This window comes from Stigmatopora nigra, chromosome 22 (genome assembly GCF_051989575.1).
Source record: "Stigmatopora nigra isolate UIUO_SnigA chromosome 22, RoL_Snig_1.1, whole genome shotgun sequence".
Lineage (NCBI taxonomy): Eukaryota > Metazoa > Chordata > Actinopteri > Syngnathiformes > Syngnathidae > Stigmatopora > Stigmatopora nigra.
Window position 1 is genome coordinate 3,321,638 of NC_135529.1, and position 21,313 is coordinate 3,342,950.

Sequence of the window (21,313 nt, forward strand, 5' to 3'; positions counted from 1 at the left end):
CTGTCTGTTAATTAAAACTACACGTGCAAAAACACTGATGCAACTCTCCATTATATGTATAGTTTTGAAGATTCATCATATCTCAATTGTAGGTGTCAATGTGTCAAATGGGCTACATGTGATTGACTGACGACCAGTCCAAGGTGGAAACTGTTTCTCACCACTATAGGCTCCAGCTCGCCCAAAACCGAATGGAGGACAAGGATATTTAGAAAATTGATGACAGTGTTTGTTTGTAGTGAGAGTTGTGGGGGGAAAAGGGAATTCTGAAAACCAACACACACAAAAAAATAGGAAAACTATCATCCGAGGGATTATAGTATTAAAAATGCCTCTCTCACTTCCCAAATCTGCCTATAATAAAGATTTGACCATGTCAGCTGCAAGGTAGGAAAACCCCCATCCAGCTGTATTTGTGACCCATTTCCCAAGCAGGTTAGGGATTAACTGTGTAGCACGCTGCCACAAATTGGGAAATACATGAATGGTGCAAGTCATCCTCCTTAAAGCCTTTTAGAGGACTTGTTCAAATATGTTCACTAGGGGGTTGCATGGGTGGAATCAAAGGCTGGAAGCAGTGTCAGTTAGTGATAGAGACTGTCAGGAGTAAAACACTTGGAGCTTTGGAGAACCCAGTTGCATGAGCAAGATGTAGGTCGTTGAATGTGTGGAGGAAGGGCAGGAATAGAAAATAAAAGTGTGAAGACCGGATTCACAAGAGTAAGAGCGGGAACAAATCCCTCTGATGGATTACAGTGTATCATCCCGTCACCGACTTTACAGAGGATAGGAGCTCATAAGCGAATAGACGTACTACTAAAAAGCTACACTAAAGGATACACAGGTGATCATTTTTAACATCACATATAGTAAAAATATATGAGATAAATGCATGAAAAAAATGGGTGTTTACTGTTTCTGTGTTTGGTATATTCCAGATTAATTAAAACTATACCAACTAAAGAATGTGTAGAAGGCATAAAAAAGTAACATAGGATATTCAATTGGATATACGTTTAAAAGAATGGTAAATAATTGCATACTGTTCTTATTTATTTCAAAAAAAATGTGTGCCATGTGATTCTAAATAACATGTCAAATTCAGCAAATAGCAAGCAAAACTCACCACGGTGAGGTAAGTCATGGTCGAGGCATTGGAATTTGTCCGTTTGTGATAATAGCCATAGTTGCCGCTGAAGTTTCGTCTAATCTCAGCAGACGAATTCCTGAAATTAAAGCAGAGAGGCAACAGTCAAAGTTTGCATACCAGTGACGACAGTTTGCAAACAGTTTAATTGTGTTCAAACACAAATCTGACATTGTTTACATCATACTTTTTGCATATTTTGCGATGTAGACACATCATGCAACTCATTAGACATTCAACTCTTAAGGCCACCATTGTCACTTTACTTTGAATTGCTCATTCATGTAGATTCCATTCAGACTATTGTTTCCTTCTAGACAATTCTGTGGAGGCCTTGGAAGGTTGGCAATTCATAGAATAAATACAGAGAAGGATCAGGCTGTGGCTGAAAATCCATATGACACTGCAACGGAGAGTGGCATTGCGAAGACTTAATGACAAAATGCTGTCCAATTATGTATAATAATTGCCTTATTTGTTTCTTAACCAGTAAATAAAAGACTCCATTTACAAGAGGTTCACAATAAGTGGCCAATCTTTGGATTTCAATACTTCAAACATTCTAGTTTCATTTCAATGCAGCTACTGAGCCAACACAAAGGGAAAAAAAACATATTTCTTTCCCTGAGGGTGTATTGCCGGGCGACTGCACTCAAACTGGTGTGCACGCCAAATAATAACTCATGAAATGTTTTAACACTCCACTTTGAAGACGAGAAGCCCTAAACATTAACCCACAAAGAATACTACAAATATCCCATCAACATACTCTACATTCCACAATAATAAGCAAGAAGAAAAAGACCTCACATATGATCCATGTCACAGGATAACTTTAAAACTAAAAGCTAAAAACTACCATTTGCAAGTGCACAAGCATATTCACAAACACTCCCATTGTGGTCGCCTGGTTGCTACCATTGAAAACACAAAGCTCATGGCTATAAAAAGAGCAGGCAAGTAAAACAGTAATCAGGCCTTGCCAGCAGCACACAGGCATTATTTCATCATAGCACACGAACAGCCCGTGATTATTGTCTTTGTTGAACGCTGCCATCATTTGGCTGGAAACCCCTCTCAAAAGCAGTTATTTTTGGCAATCTTTTATAAAACAAATTTTCTGCTAATTAGTGGTATGTTTATGAAAATGTTGGAAAGACATGTGGCAAACTTTATAATATTTGAGCTATAACTATAGAAGAACATCAACTGTGTGACAGCACAAAAACAGTTACAATAGAAAGAGTTATGTGTTGCATCCGCATTCTGCTGTGTCAGCCCGGTCTGGAACATGAGGGTTAGGGCCGTTAAAATGACCACCAAGTTATTTCCCAGACAACTCTCCCTTTCAGCCTGATCACGTTGTCCTAAAATAAATGTAGATTGCAGCCAACCAGTGGCATGTCGACAACATAAGCTGTAATTGTGCGAGACGTGTACCAAATGTTTTTAACATGCTAACTTCAGAAAGAGGGGGAGTGGGAAAGAAAAACAAAGAAAGACTGAAAGTAATGTTTAAGTGAGGAAATAGTCACAAATATTGATGCCTGTCTCCAGAGGACATCATCAGACAACATCCACATCCCAAAGCCAGTCTACTAGAATGCAGTATAATGTTGACATGTAAAACTGTTCCCTAAAATTATTGTTGATATCTAAAAGTGCTGTATTACAAAGGAGGGACGACATGTCGAGAGGGCTGTGCCAAGAAATATGAATTCTAACCTTTTTAAATGTTTATAATTGCAGGTTTTCATCTCTAAAACAGTGTACAAGTCATATCTGTGCAAGGGCCTGGTTTTATTTATTCCAATATTTACTTGTGTTTCCATAAACTACACCCAAATAGCTTCTTTCCCCAGTACCATCCCATATTGTGCGTCACGCTGTCCCCTGCTGCAAGCCTACACTTGCTGTGTATGCATATGGTGTGTTTTTGTCAGCAATACTGTGATAGTTGCGCAAGCTTTCCTGAATAAGTGACAAGCCAGGCATTTCCCTCCCCTTACACTCGCTTTTACAGCTACATTCTGATTGGGTGGATGAATGGCAAACTCTGTTCTTGATTATGAGTATTTATAATTCATATGTGTCAATCCATTTGCCTAAATCAGCTGGGCTAAGGTCATGGCATAATGGGAAGGAATTTAATCCTTCAGAGCAGGCTGTGCAGTTTGCTACATGTAGTAATTTAGATATAGAACTGTATGTGCATGATATTTGATAGATGAAATTTGAGCAATATGATTTTTTTCCCTGATGAAAAGTGCTATATAATCTGAATGGGGTACAAATTTAAGACAAATATTTGAAATGTTGTAGTCTATTCATTCCAATGGACCATTAAAATTAATATTTTAAATAAATTAAAAATCGCTGTCAATTATTTAGAGGTTTAGGCTTGAGTTTAATCTAATCTAAAGTGTTAACTACACAGAATGAGTGCAAATTTGGGGAATGTGCTATTTTTATGAAGAACGCTGCATGAAGGATTGATATTTAATTTTTCAGAGAAAATAAACATTTAATTGATTTAAGGATGTCAAATGGTTAACACTCTCTCTCTTTCTGAATGTACTTAAACCCTGATGAGATTCCAGAAAAATTACATGAAGCAGAATAGTAATGCTTGGGGAATTTCTGATGGTCCATTAATGTGGCTCAACTTTGTGTGGAATCCACACTGGTATTTGAATCGGAGAATAAAAGATTTGTTGCTGCTAATTAAACATAGCGTAGTGAAATATGACCGAAAACAAAATAGCAACCATTGAAAATATTTGTTTACCACATATCCTTATCAGGTTTACGAGGGTGTCTAGAGTTGGCTTGGAAAGCATAGACACATGTCCTAGCTATAAGCCAATGATTCACACAACACACAGTATAAGACAATCATTGACAAATCCCAGTCACAATTATGGACAACTTAACAGCCTGTGGGTTTTTTGGGGGAGGAAGCCATAGTTCCAAGATAAAACTCATGCGAGCACTGGGATAGTCTACACCAGAAGGTCAAGGGCTGAGATTTGAACATCGACTCTAAAAAGAATTGTGAAAGGTTAGTGAGGAAGAAGTCCAATTACCAAACCCCAGGAGAACATGCAAGCTGAAATTTGAACCCAAAACAGCTTTCACTGTGAGGAAGAAAGAGAGAGAGATGTGTTAACCGGTAACTACCATGGGTCTTTTTCTTCAACTATGAAGAGGTACAGCATAAAAAAAAACACAAAGTTACATCCCATTATTCAATCAGTTGATTTAATTTGATTATTAGTGTAGAAAACAATGACACAAGAAGATTATGTGGTTCAGAACCTAAACCTTTGTTGACTGTGAGGTAAGTGAACTATCAGCCAGACTACTGTCCTACACAGAATGGCTCTCATTCAATCCAATTATCTATTTTTCTAGAGATCATCCTCATTAAAGTCATGGATGAGCTGGAATCTTAACTTTCTGCGTATGTCTGGATACACATTGAACTCAGTCAGTAAAATTAGGGCAAATTTAGATAAACAAACATTCACAATCTTTTAAATGGAACACATAAGAATATTGACCCAAAAAGGACTGATCAGTGAATCAGACACACAAACCACTACTATACCATTCACTATTCCATTAATCTACCAACAAAGAAAAATGTCCTTTGTAACCCGACAGTCAAGAGAATTAAACATTCTAAAAGAATCTGCCCCTAAACATGCATGGTTAAAATATGGTTTTGATTTGTATTGTATTGTCAACTCTGAGGTGGGTATCTGAAGCAAACAGCTCCCCCCTCCCCGAAAAAAGATCCACATCATCTGATCCAAAGAGGAAGTCAAAAAATAACAGAGGGTCGTGTGGCGTACATTTCAAGAGGATTGCGGCAGCAGGATGCCCCTGCTGTGTGTCTCATCCTATCATATGTCTCCAGACTTTAATGGGCTTGACTGCTATCAACAGCATCACGGCCCAGTTTCCTGTCAGTAGCTGGCACGCACAAACAAAGCCCATGTGAACAAAACAAATCTTACTTTAGTGTGAAGTGAATTTAATTCTAATATATGTGAGTGTCTTTTATTGGATTTTAACCAGAGAAACCCCCAAAGTAACTCGGTTCCCTGCCCCTAATTCACAAAAGTATTGAACAACAGAGCCCTAGATATCCTAACACTTGTTACCGGTCGTTTTATAGTAGTACTTCTTTTTACTTGCAAACATTTAATGTGTTGTATTGCACTGAACACTTCTTCTTTCTGCCTTTCTTTCTGCTTCTGAAGAAAACCCACATTTCCTGATAGAAAAAGAAGTGAAACCAGGGCATCTGTATGTCCACTATGAACAGGACATCCTTCCAAACTAAATGAGAATACTAAGGATGTTTCAGGTGTGTAAAAAATATTGGATTGATTCACGCCAATAGATGTGTCAGCTTAGTCGATGTCATTCACAAGTCTTTATTTACACTCTCATAATAACTGAATGTCTGTATAAATGGTGTCCGTGAGCACTCTCAATAGTAAAAAGTGAAAAACAAATAAAGACCAGCTATCGCTCTTGGTGACGTCATCAAAGACTTGTACATTCCATTATTACAATCGAAAGCTCGATGCAAATGGCAAAACGGGGGTTAGCTCATTGACTATCATTGAAGGGACAGTGATGGACAAATAATCACTGCCAGTCCAAACGGACTGGATGTTTATGCCTTTTAATGGCATTGAAACACATTCAGTCACTATGAGACCTTAACATGATTGCACTTCCATTACCTTCAATTACCAAACAATAAGTTCATGTGTCAACACTGCTCATTCACAATATAAATTAACGTGATGATAGGAAACAATAAAGTTACTTTGACTAAACAGCATCTTTAAACACTGGATCACATGCAAATTAGGCACTGCACATGTTGTCCTCCAAAACACTGTGGAGGAAATGGATGCAAGGATGGATGCATATATTTTCCATTGACTTTTACTAACAATAAGTACAAAAAAAATGTTTTGTTTCTGTTGACCACATTAGGTACACAATTGGATTGGAAACAGTGGTTCTTAACCTTGTTGGAGTTTACCGAACCCCACCAGCTTCATATGCACATTCACAGAACCCTACCTGTGTAAAATAAAATGTGATTTATTTTTTCAAATTAAAAATGCATAAATTCCTCACAGCACTGAATGGCCAATGTCACTTGATCATCTGCAACCAGTGATAGTCAAGCAGGGCATGTTGTCGTGAATAGACATGGTGAGTCGATGTGTCTTGACCTCTGCAGGAGAGGCTCCACCGAACCCCTAGGGTTCAATCGAACCCAGGTTAAGAACCACTGGATTGGAATTTTGATCTTATCATTGATATCATTGAGATCATTGGGGAACACTAGAAACCATCGCGTCTTTACCAAATGGGGAACGCTTCACATGCATTGACATATTTTTACAGGAAGCTCTCTTGTTTGTTTTAATGAGTTAGCAATGGACACAATAGACTTCCATCTATTGACTTCCTCTACACCTGCAGGAACTATGATGAGAACATGCGTACTCATCATATACGGCATGGATATGATATAAAAGTGATGCATGCAATTTAAAATTGACATTTTACTTTTAATATGTGCAACTATTCATCAATGCCAACTTCAGTGTGTAAAGAAAGTAACGTGCAGATCCGATTGGGGAAAAAAACAATCTGGTGCTCTCTGAACATGTGGCTTCCTCTTCTCCATTACAAGTTGTATGACAGTTGCTGAAATAAAAGAAATAAAAGCCTTGTAGATTTGCTTTACCTGTTGATTTTTAACGCAAACGCGCGTCTCTCTGCACTGGTAACAGAAGCCATGTGATCCGGGAATGGGGGTTTTGCAAAAACCGGGAAAGAGAGTGGAGGCTTCTCCGTTACCACCGCTCGGTTGTCTTCGGTGCGTTTGGGCGACGCTTGGATTCGCTTTGCCCGCCCTAGCTGTCACCGAGGCACCGCCTCTACTACCAAAGAAAAAAAAACGTCAAGTTTAAAGAGAGTGCGCGCGCTTCATGCCTCCAGAGTCCGGAAATAAGTGGTCGCGTGTCCACTTCCGATTTAGATGATGAGTGAGAGAGAGCGAAAAAGAAAGAGAGGGGTGAGAGAGAGAAAGAGTGTTGAAGTGGCGAAAAATAGCACTCCAACTTAACTTTAAGCGATTGTTAAAAAAGGAGCCAATGTAAATGCAATCTAAGCTTAAAAGTGTGAGTTCTTCCATCTCTAACGACTTCATACAGTTTACTATTAATGAGACTGCATTTTGAAAGGCCAACGATGCCCTCCGGTGGTTTACATTGGTATTACATCCCAATTCAACACAGCGGTAAAGAAAATAAAAGACCGATGGCAGTCAGATCTGTATTTAATTTTCAACACTTTTATTTAGTTTATTTATGATACGCATTTAAACAAGTTAGATATCTTAGGCCCAGGGGAAATTGATGTTCACAGATCGTGACGCTCACTACCGCAACTTGACAAGGGTCTAAACACGAAGCTGCTTTTTATTTGGCTGGTTTAATTGATGTGATTCCGTGGGATTTTTAATATCTTATAATCATATGTGCGTTGTCTTTTTCTTATGACATGAAGTGGAATGCTTTTCACATGTTCCAGTATTTAGTCGGACTGTCAACAGCGTTGCGCACCGACACAATCTGAGGAGTCGCTCCACACTGTGTTGATACTTTATAAGCATATTTAGCTTACGTGTCTTTTAAAGTGCAGCATCAGGTAACTCTCTTTTTTAATCGTATAAATATTAAATGGATTTCTTCAACGCAAATTATTGCTTTTCCTAGCAATACCGTATTTACATAGTTATAAACCAAATGAAGCAGCCTTACATTTTGAAAACATGTAATTTTCTCTATTCTAACGTGTCTTTTACGGATATGAAAATGGTAAACTAGTAGCTTTACTTCGACATATTGTGTTGTGTAAGGAAGTGGCGTTATCATTCATTTTCTGAACCGTTTATCCTCACAATGGTCGCAGGGGGTGCTGGAGCCAATCTCAGTGGACACTCTAAATTGGGGGCCAGCCAATCGTAGGCCACAAGGAGACTGACAACCATTTACACTCACACTCATACCTAGGGGCTATTTAGTGTGTTCAACCCGCCTACCCTGCATGTTTTTTGGGGATGTGGGAGGAATCCGGAGTACCCGGAGAAAACCCATGCAAGCCCGAGTAGAACATGCAGAATCCATACTGTCAGGACCCACGTGAAGCCTATTTATTCATCAGACCATCTTGTCCTTTGCCTCAAGGGTCTAAATGGGATGGAGTACGATGAGGACGATTGCCCAGAGCTGGTGCCTATCCCCTCCCAGCACGCTACTCCAGCAGATCAAATACCTGTCACCATCATCACTGGCTACCTTGGTGAGGGACACTTTCTACGTGAATTCCAGTATATTTATTGGGAACTTTGAAGCTTCCCCAAATTTTGCTACCAACCCCACTGTTAATCAGACTTTACAGAATGTCCTTTCTTTCAGGTGCTGGAAAAACCACACTTTTGAACTACATCCTAACAGAACAACACAACAAGCGGATTGCAGTCATACTCAATGAATTTGGTGAAGGTAAACAAACCCAATGTGTACTTAAACATCTTCATAGCAATCTCGAATTTCACGTTTGGTCATTCTCCACAAGAGGGCACTAATGCTACAACTTTAATCGGCCATGGTGCATCTATTGATTTCTTTCTCAGTTGTCAATTTCTAATCGTTGTTCTATAGGGAGCGCCCTTGAGAAGTCCCTTGCTGTAAGCCATGCTGGAGAACTTTATGAGGAGTGGCTGGAGTTAAGGAATGGCTGTATCTGCTGCTCTGTTAAGTATGTCTATGCATATTTAAAATATCACATATATTTCCGCTATGCAGTTCTATGCAACTTTCTAATTTCAAAATAACTAATGCACAATATCCAAATATTTTCCACAATGATTGTATGTATCCTTATGTTATTTTCCTTGTCAGGGACAATGGCCTTAAGGCGATAGAGAACCTTATGGAGAAGAAGGGTAAATTTGACTATATCCTCTTGGAAACCACAGGATTAGCTGATCCAGGTAATAATACAATATCGCAAAATAGTATAGTACACACCTCTCAAAAATTATTATTGACCAAGTATTAACAACAAACAGCCATACAAAACCTATTTGAATCAGGAAACCGAAATTTGGTGTTTAAGCCTAAGCACAGCAGTTGAACAACTAGACCATGTTGTATCATGGCAATTCTGCCACGAGGTATCATCATGGGAGATCAGGTTCACGTCAAGCCATTGTTAATCCTTTTGATGCGATATTCAACCAGACAGACTTATTATCTACTGCCATTGGTCGTGACATTGCTGTCAATCATGACCTTCAGATGGATGGGGCTGAAAATACCGGCCCTCTATCTGAAAAGGGGCTATGATGACTTTTAGAAATATGCCACTTTTACTAAATGTTTTCATTACACGGCCATCAAATATTTACAATTCTTCTCCATTTCCAAGTCGCTGTTTGACAAAAGTGCATTATGAAAAGAAAATGTGGCTATCATGGTAAAACAAGGTAAAGTCAGGATTCTATAGGTGGCAAAACTGGGAAAAAATAGATGTAGTTAAACAAATGAAAGTCTTGGATACTGTTATAATCTGCTACGAAGCGCTCGGCTTTAATGAGAATTCTGGCAGTGGTTTTGGAGAAGAATCATCTATTCTCGTCATATTATAGTGACATAAACATTTTTATTTATTCTGTACTAAGCATTAGTCTTACCTATTTATCTGCTAGGTGCCGTTGCTTCCATGTTCTGGGTTGATGCTGAGCTTGGTAGTGAGATCTATCTTGATGGTAAGTGATTTTTTTTTAGGTATCGCTGGTCCTCGCTACCATTTGAACATTCATAGTTGTCGCTCAAGTTTAAAAAGAAGCCCAGCCAGCACTGTAAAAGAATAATAGACCTATTTTTTCAGCAACTTTGCAGCAGGTTTCAACTAACATCAATAGTTTAAAGATATTATTTGAGCAATCAAATTTCACATAAACCTTTAACTCCTCCTCTTGTTTCTGTTTAGGTATTGTGACTGTTATCGATGCAAAGTATGGACTCAAGGTATGCTACTATATTACTTTGCACTTTTTTAAACTGCTACAATGAATAAAACATTTATAGGCAAACGTTAATTAAAGACAAAAATAAATAGTTACACATTGCGGCAGTTATCAAATTGGAAAGAAGACATAGTCAAATATTTTAAAACAAGTTTTTGATAACTATTTGATCATAAAACCAGTAATGTAAACATGTAATCAATTGCAATGTAAAAACAAACTATCCATTTAATCGATTAAAAAAATCACTCGAATAATGGTTTTTAAGATATTCAATAGTGACATCTGTACTTCACACATCAGGAAAACCAATGTAAATAGCCAAATAAGCATTTTAATGCAATGCATATCCCAACCTCCCAAAGGCATTTGCAAAGAACAGGACAAATGACACTTACATAATGGACTTTATAGTGAAGGTGTCAAGCCTGCCAGGCTGACACATTTGAAGGCCAAGTTGGACGCCAAAGAAAATAGCTTCCAAAATATTGTCATTCTGAAATGCTGCGTCCCTTCACAAGGTTTAATTTTTCTTATTAATCTATGTTTATACAATGTACTCGTCAGAATGAATTAATATTATAGAAAAATACAGAGAAAACCAAAAGAAGAAAAACCCACAGCCACCATATTACAATATTTTTTGAATTAAATCCGAGAGAAAACAATAAAACAGATTGAACATCATGTTTTATTTCAATATTTGGAAACTGAAGCTACATTTAACATTTAAGTAATGTGAGTCATTAACTTTAAAGTGGATTTCTGCACTTAAAACTAAATCTGCTCCCTTTTTTTAAATAGCAACTAACAGAGGAAAAGGCTGATGGACTTGTGAATGAGGCAGAAAGGTTTGTTTCTTTTTTCACGTCGATATCAATGTTTATCCCTTCTCTAAGATGGAAAAAATTGAAAGCTAATACTGCACATGGTAGTTTAATTAGCGTTAGGATTTATGAAGGTGTCATTGGAAAAAGTTGGCCCTAGTAAGTGGTACCTAGACCCTATCTTTTTTGGGTGAGCAGCTGTTGTTTGCTGACATTGTCAAAAGACTGAGCCTGCTCCTGTCATTCTTCCTCCAGCTTGGAAAAACTCAGTGTACAAAACAATAGCAGCGGATAGTTGTTTTTGACTCATTTAGTGTTGCAGTTCATGTGTTTGTGTGGCTGTTTTTTTTTAGTTCTGCTAATCCAATGTGAATTAGGCATTTAAGTCTAAAATTCCTCGCGGTGTAGAAGTTCACTAGCCTGACTTTGATGTGGCCAGGCGTGGGCTCAATTCCCACTGGTGGCGGTATGATTGGAGTACCCTACGGCTGACTGGCGACCAGTCTAGGGTGTAGTCTGCCTTTCTCCCCAGGACAGCTGGGTTAGGCTCCAGGAGCCTCCGCAACCCTTTCAAGGATGGGCGGTATGGAAGATGAAGAATTAATGAAGCATTTAAGTCCTGAAATGTAGGCCTAATACTTCTGCCTGTGTTTGATATGTCCTGTAGGCAAATTGCACTTGCTGACCTGACAATTATCAACAAGACTGATCTAGTGGAAGAAGCGGAACTTGCTCAAATCCGAGACACAGTCAGGTAAACTGGTCTTTGTTCCTGACTCTGACATGGGCATATGTTTTAAATGATGGATTTGGAAGACGAAATAACATTTTCTTTTTCATCCCCAGATCAATAAACAGTGTCGTGAAGATCCTGGAAACGCAGAGATCAAGGTAGTTAGCGCAGTCGTGTTCACAGTGGGGTCTTTTTTTTCCTCGTGAGATTATCAAGTCGTTCTGTGGCCTGGGCTCCCTTCTTTGTTTGTAAAGTGTGCTCGATGAACTCCACGTGCTGGCCCTGCTTAGATCTTCATATCAAAGATGAAGGTGTGACATTACACCAGAGGGACCACCTTGCCTTTCTTTTGACACACACACTCACATGTATCAGACAACAAAAAAGTTCTACATCCTGAATAAACACCAGATGCACACGGGTGTCCAGCTACCCAGGATCGTTTGCTCTCTGACCTGGGGTCTTCCTCCCGGTTGGGGTCACACATGCATATCTGTGCTTTCCCATGTGTGCGTGTAAGTGCGTTTGCGTGTGTGTGGATCTGTATTTATATTCTGCTGTTTGCTTGTGATTGAACCCAGGTTACACCTGGCTGACATAGGCAATATCTATCAAAGTTTTGTGTATGTATGCTTGTATATGTAGCTGTTTGTCCACCCTCCCAGTAAATGAATTTAGACAAGGGAAAGAAGATGAAAGAGGGATTAGGGGGAGAAAAAACTTTGCACAACCAGTGAGACTATTTTACATCACCTCCAGCGAGCACGTGATAAAAGACAGGAAGGTTATTGTGTAGCAATCACCTTATGTCTTTGAAAGAATGGCAAAATGTCCCAGAAATATTCTAATGTTGTCTTCTTCAACAGGGTGAATGTCTCCGATGTTCTCGACCTTCACTCTTTTGACACTAAGGATGGAGAAAAGTAAGCTTTACGTTAGATACTTAATTTACTTCAAAACTAAGAGACATGACACCATTACTTTCTAAATGCATCCATCCATTTTCAACACAACTGGTCAGGGTTCACGGGGTGCTGGAACCTATCCCAGCGGACTTAACTTAAACTGTTGCCATTCAATTGTAAGGCACGCACAGAAGCAGACAATCATTGGCAGTCACAATCAAACCGCCACTCAGCGGGAATCAATCCCACGCAGCCTGTACTAAAGTCAAATTGAATGCACCATTAAGCCATTACTGACATTTATCTTGTAGTCAAACCAGGCGTTTCATTACAACACTTTAACTGGATGAAATTTGTGTACTTAATCAAGTCTCTAGTGAGCATGAACTATTTATTATTTGTTATTGCGCTGGTTCCTTGCTCACAATGATATTAGTGTTCTGCCTCAACAGTCTTTTGTTGCTCGTCTGTCTGGAGCGTGTAGCCAACGCTTTTTGACACTGTTACTTGCCATGTTTCTCTTTAATTAACAGACTCTTTTATTGTGCATGCCCCCCACATCCTGTCACACCCCAGGGTGGTCATCATATTGTGTCGCTCTTCTCCCCTCTGGTAGAATGTCATTGTCATGAATAGAGTCAGTGCTCATCCCTTCATGTGAATGAAACGGACCGCGGCGTTAAAGCTCTCTTACATGCCCTGGTTCAGTGTGTGAGGCCAGCTGCAGAGGATTAGAGCTGTGTGTGTCCGCTGACTCCTGAAGAGTCCCCCTTGTCCTAACAGATAGCTCCTTTCCCCCTTGCCTTTGAGTATCAGGGAGGGGTACAAGTTTTGGGGGGGGCCCACCTCCCGTCCCCTCAACAGAGCCCAAGCTGGGTGTTTGAAGCGGGTGCCCCCTGCCGCTCCACCTGTGTGGTACTAACTAACAGCGCACTGGGCTCAAACTGCAGGGCACAACATTTAGCCTCCTTGTGAGGTCAGCGAGGGAGGCCCGACAGAGAGAATAATAGCTTGAGTTTGTTTGGTGGACACAGTGGGTTTTTTTGTAGACTTTAATTGCCATTCCTAAAGTTTTCACAAGTCTATTCAGGGATGTTGCTATTATACTTTGGACTATGGTGCATTAGTACACTAATCCTGACATGCAGAGATCAGAAACACCTTTTATTTTCACTCCTAAAGGTTAATTACATAAGTATTTTCGTTTTTTTAAAGATGAATTTGCATTATAAATCTTACATGAAAGGGGCATTTTGAAGACTGAAACTATAACATTTTCCTCCAAAAAATAATTAAAAAGCACTTTGACATGGACCACAAAAAGTAGGGGGTTTTATACTAGCCAAGCAAGTTTTGAAATAGCTAAAATGTCTTGTTTTCTTTCAAATAAATGAATACAAACATTTAAAAAAAACAGTTAAGGTATTTCTTATTAAAACCAGATGATTCCCAGTGTTAAAATCAAATAACGCCCTCTAGATTTAAACTACGGGTTTTCTTTTCCAATTTGAGTGCATCTGTATTTAGACAGGCACACACGGAGAATGCCTATATTTATTATAAATAATTACACTTTTGAGATGAATAGTAAAAAGATAAAATAAATATCATAACGATACAGCCACTTGCTTTTAACCACTTGTCTCTTAAAGCTATTTTGGTAAAAATGACATGCTTAACCCATTGTGGGATTTTAGTCATAAAAGTCTATAAATTTAGTACTTTAAGATTGTAGAAAACATCACATGAAATGATATTTCTCCTTGACAGACTGGCAGAGAAGCTGAACATTGCGAAACCGACCAGACCACACCTTGACAAGGTATTGTGTACTGTAACTATTCTACCTTACTTTTAATTCGCTCCCTACGCCTTTGTACTTCGTTTTGTTTTTTTGCTAATTTCTTTCGACGCATAATTTCCTCCCAGATTAAGGGAACGCATTCTCCTTGGGGCTAAAAAGCCGTGGCTCGCATTCCCTAGGGTGACGACACCACAGTGAAAACTTCCTCCCGACTTTTTGTGTGCAATGATCATTTCAAGGCGTTTGATGTTATTTGTTGTTTCATGAATAGAAGCCCTTTGGGTCACATACGTCATGCATAAACTTCAAAGAAAATATCTAGCGTGCACTTTTTAAATGACTTTATATCCTTCACCTTTTATATCAATTAAACAGTTCAATATTGAATGTGATTTTGTAAATGTATTTGGAAGGGGATTTTTATGAGGTGTTTTCTTTTGAAATGAGCTCAAATGGCTCATGACTGCAGTTTGGTTTCCGTAGTTTAATGCCTATTAAGTTTTATCACAGGATGGATGCTGATGAGACGTGTTCGGGTGTGTAAATAACACCATTGTTGTCTGTTTTCCCCACGTTCTCTTTTCCCGCATGAAGTTCTACCCTCCCTCGAGTAAACCCACAACACACACCGCCCCTCCTTACCCTGTTGCTCTTTTCATGTAAATGAGAAGACTGTTTTTCTGTTGTTATACCAAATGAGAAGGAAGTGTGTAACTTTAACACTTAAACACTAAACCAGCAAATATCTGCAAAGTGCCTCTTTAATGCCACAAGGAAGTTGAGGCGAGGACGAGAAACAAGGGGGAGGACATGGTCGGCTGTTTTGGGCTGTTGTATGCAAATGAACAGAGTAGAGCTGTGGTTTTCGACATGTTGATGTCATCATTTGGAGTGTTTTTGAATGATCATAATGGCTTTGTTATTCCATTGGTCAAATTTAAAAAGCATAATGTTATCAAAACTATTTTGTTATAATTATAAAAGTTACACACTTTGTTCAATAAGTCGTAGAAAAGTTATTTTACCAAGAATTTAAAAAATAAATGCATTTACTATAGCGGTAGTAATGACATATAGGGAAAAAGGGAATATTAAAAACCCAAGTAGAGTGATTAGAATAATTTGCAAATCATGTTCAATCTATGTATCCAATGGAAAACATTACAAAGACAAAACATTGTCAGTATAATACTGATCTGTTATTAATCTGTTAGCAAGTTATCGATCAACACTAAATATCTTGTTTTGTACTGTATTCAATTAAACATAGGTTTAACACAATTTGCAAATTCTGTTTTTATTCATGTGTATTACGTATCCACATCTCAACTTTACTACAATTAGGATGGCAAAGCCTTTTTCTTATTGTGTGCGGTGGCACATTCATCCTTGTTACTTCATATCTTAACAAGGCACAATCTTTATCTGTATCTAGTATTGGATTTTTTATGTTTACTGGTATTATAGGATGTTGTTATCAAATAGAGAAGAAAAGTACCTAATTTGTTTTAAAAATGAATCCTCTTCTATTTCTCAGAGTATTTCAACTGTGACATTTGAAGTGGCAGGAAGTCTTTCAGAAGATGCCCTAAATGTTTTCATTCAGGTACAAACACATGTTGTTATCCGTGCTTTGCATCCCAGTTCCCAATACCCAATTATCTACCTCACAATGCGTCCCTTTGAGAACATAAGCTTCTCTTTTTCCATGTGTTTTCCAGGATCTCCTCTGGGAAAAGACGCTGCAAAACAAAGAGGGGCAAGCCATGAATGTCATCCGCTTAAAGGTACAGTAAAGCACAATGGTTGTCTCACTGGCAGGTGGCCATCAATATAACCCGCTCCCTTTGTTATTGTATTCATGGGTCCTGGACCCTTTCTTTTACCGTCGGTTAATCTGTCACTTGCAACATGTGACTTGCGTGTTCTTAGGGGATGGTATCGCTGGCGACTAAAGCCCACCAGGTCATGCTGCAGGGGGTCCACGAGTTGTATGAGCTCAATGAGACTCCCCAGCTTTGGGAGGGACAGCCACGGATCAGCCGGCTGGTCTTTATAGGTAAAGAAACAAACATGCTGCTTTTCATGCGTGATCCCTTGTCTTAAAGCTGTTCTTGCCAATGTTCACTAAATTCTGCTAATGTGTAACATGGTCATTGATGCATGAGTCTTTATAAGTAACAGAAAGGACCATTTACAAAAAAAATCCACAGTCCAGCTAATGGATCAAAAACAATAATGCAAATTTTTATCGACAAATGAATGGTAAGTCAATGGAAGTAAACATTTTTTTGCAAATGTATACACTACAGAAAATAAAGTTATAAGGAGTGTTTTCCAGTTTGTGGCCTGAAACTTGAATAGTCTGCCTTTTAGCATTAGAAAAGCCATATGACTGTCAATTTTTTAAAACATATGTTGGAAACATATTTATTTCTTTGGCTTCAGTTTTTTTAGAACTCATATTTACTTGTTTTGATTGTGACCCTATCAGACTATAGTGATAACAGTTTCTTTTTTGTGTCCCTCAGGACGAAACTTGGACAAAGATATTCTCCAGCAACTTGTCATCTCCACTGTGCTACAGAGCCAAGAATAATTTTGTTTTCTTAGACTATATGTTGGAATATTATGTAGCAATTCTGTTGATTTTAGTAACTCATGAAGACTGAAAAATCAAGATTAATCTATTCACGGAAGATAATGATGCAAACTAAGGTTCAACTCATCTTGATGAAAGGGCCATAGTTCTTACACTGGAAAAAGTGACTTCTATAAACAATGATGATATTAAAATATGGTTTTTCACTTGTATAAGAAAGTTACATTGATTATGAGATGGCTTTAATTTGAGACTTGAAATTTTCCTGTTTACCCCTTTTATGCACATCCAAACACAAAAACAAATGTTTATTAAACTGAGTTCGTATTAGGTTTTTTTTATTCTTAAGAAAAAATTGTACCAAGTATTTTTATGTATCGCAATCATCTACAAAAGGTTATGGTACCAATATACATTTCTTTGCTTCATTAAATAAACACCATGAATGATGACATAATAGTTTGTTTCATTTGAGTGCATATTAAGCAAATCATTTTAATATCTATTTTTTTATATTTGTAACTCTTTTGTATCATTATTAAAACAGTAGAACATAAACTACGCAAACTTTGGCCTCGTTGGCTGAAATTGACCCCAATTTAAATTAAATCCATTTCAACTGAGCGGCATGCCTATGAATGATCAAGTTTCTGTACCACCGACGGAAATAAACTTCAAAACTATTTTTAAATTAGATTTGGCATTGATTCATTCAATGGCGTGTAATAATACATTGAATTGTTTGTTCAATGCTTTCAAAGGAGAATCATTGTAACAAGAGCACAGGGGGGAAAAACCTGCAAAAGTCACTTGATGTTTTGCATTGACTCAGAACACGTCTTAAATGATTAACAAGTATGTTGTGGGGTGCCACTAAAAAATTAAGTCTGGCCACGCCATCCCCGATACGAAGCAATTGTGGTGCTGTCATGTGAAGACCATTACGCCCAAAACACGCTTGTATGGGCAGGTGAGAAAGGGGGCGGGGTTTTCCCAGCGTTGCCAATTTGCAATGGAAATTTCGTTTTTTTTGTATGTGTTTTGTTTCGAAGCACATATCCGCTCACCTCGCTTTAATGAAGCCGGCCTCGTAAATCCCCGATCCCCGACATGTAGGGTGAGGGATGTCGGGACACCGTGCAGCTGGAGCCGTTTCCTTGTCGATTCTAATGCTGATTGGGCTTGTTAAGCGCTGCCATTGGCTCTTTTCTTCTCTGCCCCGTGGGGGTTCCACACCACGGCCATTTTCATGGTCACGCCCCCCCGTGGCCATTCCGAGATGGCAAACTAAACAAACCTGCTGGGGTGAGGGGTCCCGCTAAGATTCAAACACTTGGTCATCACGAGTTATTTACTTACAAGGCTTTACAATCACAACTATCTTCAAATCTATCAAATGATCACAGAAATACTGTTAGATATTTTTTATGGACTTTAGTTAAACAGTGTTGATGAGTCTATCTTAGTAACTATAATGCATACTGGCCTTTATAATTTTACTAGGTATAATTTTCTTCAACATAAAAATGATAGAGAAATGTTAGTCTTGGAGTCGTACTTCAAAGTACCACATTTGTAATATACATAAATGTATATGTATTTTATATTTCCTTCCTATTGATTATGTTTTTTATTTTTATTAACCTTTTCAATTTGATTTAGCATTTACCTGAGAGGAAAAACACAAGTGAATGATTAACGTATTCACAGACAGTGATAGCCATCAAATCCATTAAAACTGGTTTGACTGGGATTGAGTGACCACATTTTGACGGTGATAGGCGGCCAAACCAATTCCATTGCTGCCGTCCTCCCAGTCAAAATAGATTGGATGTCTTTTGCTGTCAAACGCAGCCATTTCTTTTTAGACTGTTTAAATTTGAAATTCACATGAGGGTTCTCAAGCACCGCATGATTCGTTTGAATCCCCCCCACCTGTTCGCGTCCCTCCTTTGGCCCCCGCTGTGGCAAGAGGCTATTGTGATAGGTCCACAGGACCCCCCCCCCATCCTGGGAAGGGGGGGTCGACCCTACTGGTCAAAAGCCTCCCATCTTATAAAGATTCTGCTTTTCGGGGGTGGCTTACTCACATCTTAGGAGCTCATGTAGTCTACTTTGACGCACGAGTGTTCTGTGGTTGTTTTTACGCATGCACTTCCAGCATATTTTGTTCTCTCGTTGTTGTTTTTGACTCTGCCATGACACTGTCCGGTGGATATATCTCCTCCCCAAATGCCAAGTTGCTTCTGGACGAGGGCGAGATCGACATCGTGGGCGAGGTCGAACCCGAGCCGGCGGGACGTTATGCCGGGGTGGAGGTGGACTCTTCCGAAGCGGATTCTTCCGCGGAAAGCGAGAGCAGCTTCTGTTCCGGGAAGGCGAGCACTGGGGTAGGCCTGGTGAAGCCCCCTTACTCCTACATCGCCCTCATCACCATGGCCATCCTGCAGAGCCCCGTGAAGAAGCTCACCTTGAGCGGCATCTGCGACTTCATCAGCAACAAGTTCCCCTACTACCGAGACAAGTTTCCAGCTTGGCAAAACTCCATCCGCCACAACCTGTCGCTCAACGACTGCTTCATCAAGATCCCCCGGGAGCCGGGCAACCCGGGGAAGGGCAACTACTGGTCCTTGGACCCGGCTTCGGAGGACATGTTTGACAACGGCAGCTTCTTAAGGCGCAGAAAACGTTTCAAGCGAAACCCGCCTGAGTGCGGGAAGGAGACGCTCGTCTTCTGCTGTCGGCCTTTCGGGCGACCCTACCCGCTGCAAAGTTCCGTTAACCCGGCTACGATGAGCTACGGGCCCCTCCGAGACGGCGTTGCGATGCCATCATCGCCCTACCACTTTTTGCCCCCAGACTCTGGAAGTTCAATAACAACAGAAGCCACTAGGCATGGCACACAAGCCAAATGCTCTTTCAGCATAGACTCCATCATGAGCAAAGCTCCCACTGGTGGGAGAACCCACCAGAACACCCTGGTTTACCCCCGGTTTCTGTCAAATCATGGGGCCTGCCTTGTCCCCACACTACTGCAGAACCCCACTATTCCGTTTGGAGCTTCAGCCTGCTTGCTTGGTGGAGGCCCTTTAATAAGTGAGCAGTTAAGACCTTCATACTCACACTGTTGAGGCATTTTGCTGATATCAGTTCTTAAAATTGTGTCAGGATGCTAGGACACGTTTTTTATTTCTTAAAGAAATTTTTTGGACTGCATGATATTTATGTCAACATCATCTTGAGGTCATTTCTTTATGGCTTGAGCCAATGGTTCACTAGCTAATTATATCACGGCAAACATTAGAGTGCAGTACTTGATGTGTGTGTCAAAAAAAGCAATTGAAATTGTTTTTACCAAGTGTTTCCGTGTATATTTAATATCAGATTTTAGGATCTTTACAGTTGGGTCATGGGTAGTGTTTAAGTAAAGTTTAAAGGTAATTGTTTTTTAATGAAAAGTTAAATATAACTGTCCTGCAAATGGAAGTTTTTGCTACCATTTAGATGGTGCCTGTATACTCCTGGTTGCTTCAGTGTCCCATTCTTAGAACTACTGGTTTAAGCAGTAAGATGTATATGTTTAGAAAGGTTGCAATATGATTATTGATGAACGGTTTGTTCACAATATCCTCAAGAAATAAATATTACAACTTTGAAAATGCATCTTTGTTTTTTTTTTCTGTGTTTCGGTTGTTGTAAGAGTTCTAAAATATCCGGGCAGTGTACGTTTACTTACTGTATTTTATTTGAAAAGATTGGTAAAACTAAGCAATGAAATTCTTGTACAAAGTATGGTTAAATTAACTGAAGGGGAACACAAAATAATCAGTTCAGTGAGAAACCAGTTAATTTTTGTTAAATAAAGAAACTATATTTTTGGAGATATTTTAAATAAGGGGGTATCACTAAGTATCATTAGGTTGTAGTTTGACACCCCCTAAAGGAATAGAAAGGCACGGCAACATAGGCGCTGTGGACTTCGATTTTTATTATATAAATTGTTTTGACATTTATTTGTTGGGTAATGGCTCCATTGGGAATTAAACTCTAATCTCTAATGAACAAAAAAAATCCAGGTAATGAATCTTTCTTATTGGTCAAAAATATCATTATAGGGTTCAATTCCCTATACTTACAAAGAAAGATAAGTTATTGTAGA

At 39.1% G+C, this 21,313-nt stretch overlaps 3 protein-coding genes across 4 annotated transcripts in view; 2 read left to right on the top strand and 1 right to left on the bottom strand.

Moving 5' to 3' along the window:
* Positions 1-18,378, bottom strand: part of LOC144215326 (dedicator of cytokinesis protein 8-like) — a 52,198-nt gene extending 33,820 nt beyond the window's left edge. For both annotated transcript variants that reach the window (XM_077744166.1, XM_077744167.1), the window contains exons 1-6: positions 18,222-18,378; positions 16,219-16,294; positions 12,647-12,750; positions 9,948-10,113; positions 6,933-7,128; positions 1,127-1,226 (exon numbers count right to left, since the gene is read on the bottom strand). In XM_077744166.1, the coding sequence (XP_077600292.1) occupies positions 1,127-1,226; positions 6,933-6,985 (153 nt within the window). In that variant the 5' untranslated portion in view covers positions 6,986-7,128; positions 9,948-10,113; positions 12,647-12,750; positions 16,219-16,294; positions 18,222-18,378. The remainder of the gene's footprint in view (positions 1-1,126; positions 1,227-6,932; positions 7,129-9,947; positions 10,114-12,646; positions 12,751-16,218; positions 16,295-18,221) is intronic.
* Positions 7,735-17,488, top strand: LOC144215328 (zinc-regulated GTPase metalloprotein activator 1-like). Its single transcript, XM_077744169.1, has 16 exons — positions 7,735-7,897; positions 8,437-8,551; positions 8,668-8,754; positions 8,914-9,010; positions 9,154-9,245; positions 9,963-10,022; positions 10,247-10,284; positions 11,088-11,134; positions 11,778-11,864; positions 11,957-12,001; positions 12,710-12,766; positions 14,519-14,570; positions 16,090-16,158; positions 16,274-16,339; positions 16,485-16,611; positions 17,084-17,488. Exons 2-16 carry the CDS (start codon positions 8,449-8,451, stop codon positions 17,149-17,151), a joined length of 1,095 nt encoding a protein of 364 aa, XP_077600295.1. The 5' UTR covers positions 7,735-7,897; positions 8,437-8,448; the 3' UTR covers positions 17,152-17,488.
* Positions 18,379-19,352: 974 nt separating the features above from the next.
* LOC144180897 (forkhead box protein D5-B-like) lies at positions 19,353-20,285 on the top strand. The gene has a single exon (XM_077709050.1). It carries the CDS (start codon positions 19,353-19,355, stop codon positions 20,283-20,285), a length of 933 nt encoding a protein of 310 aa, XP_077565176.1.
* Positions 20,286-21,313: the final 1,028 nt, after the last annotated feature.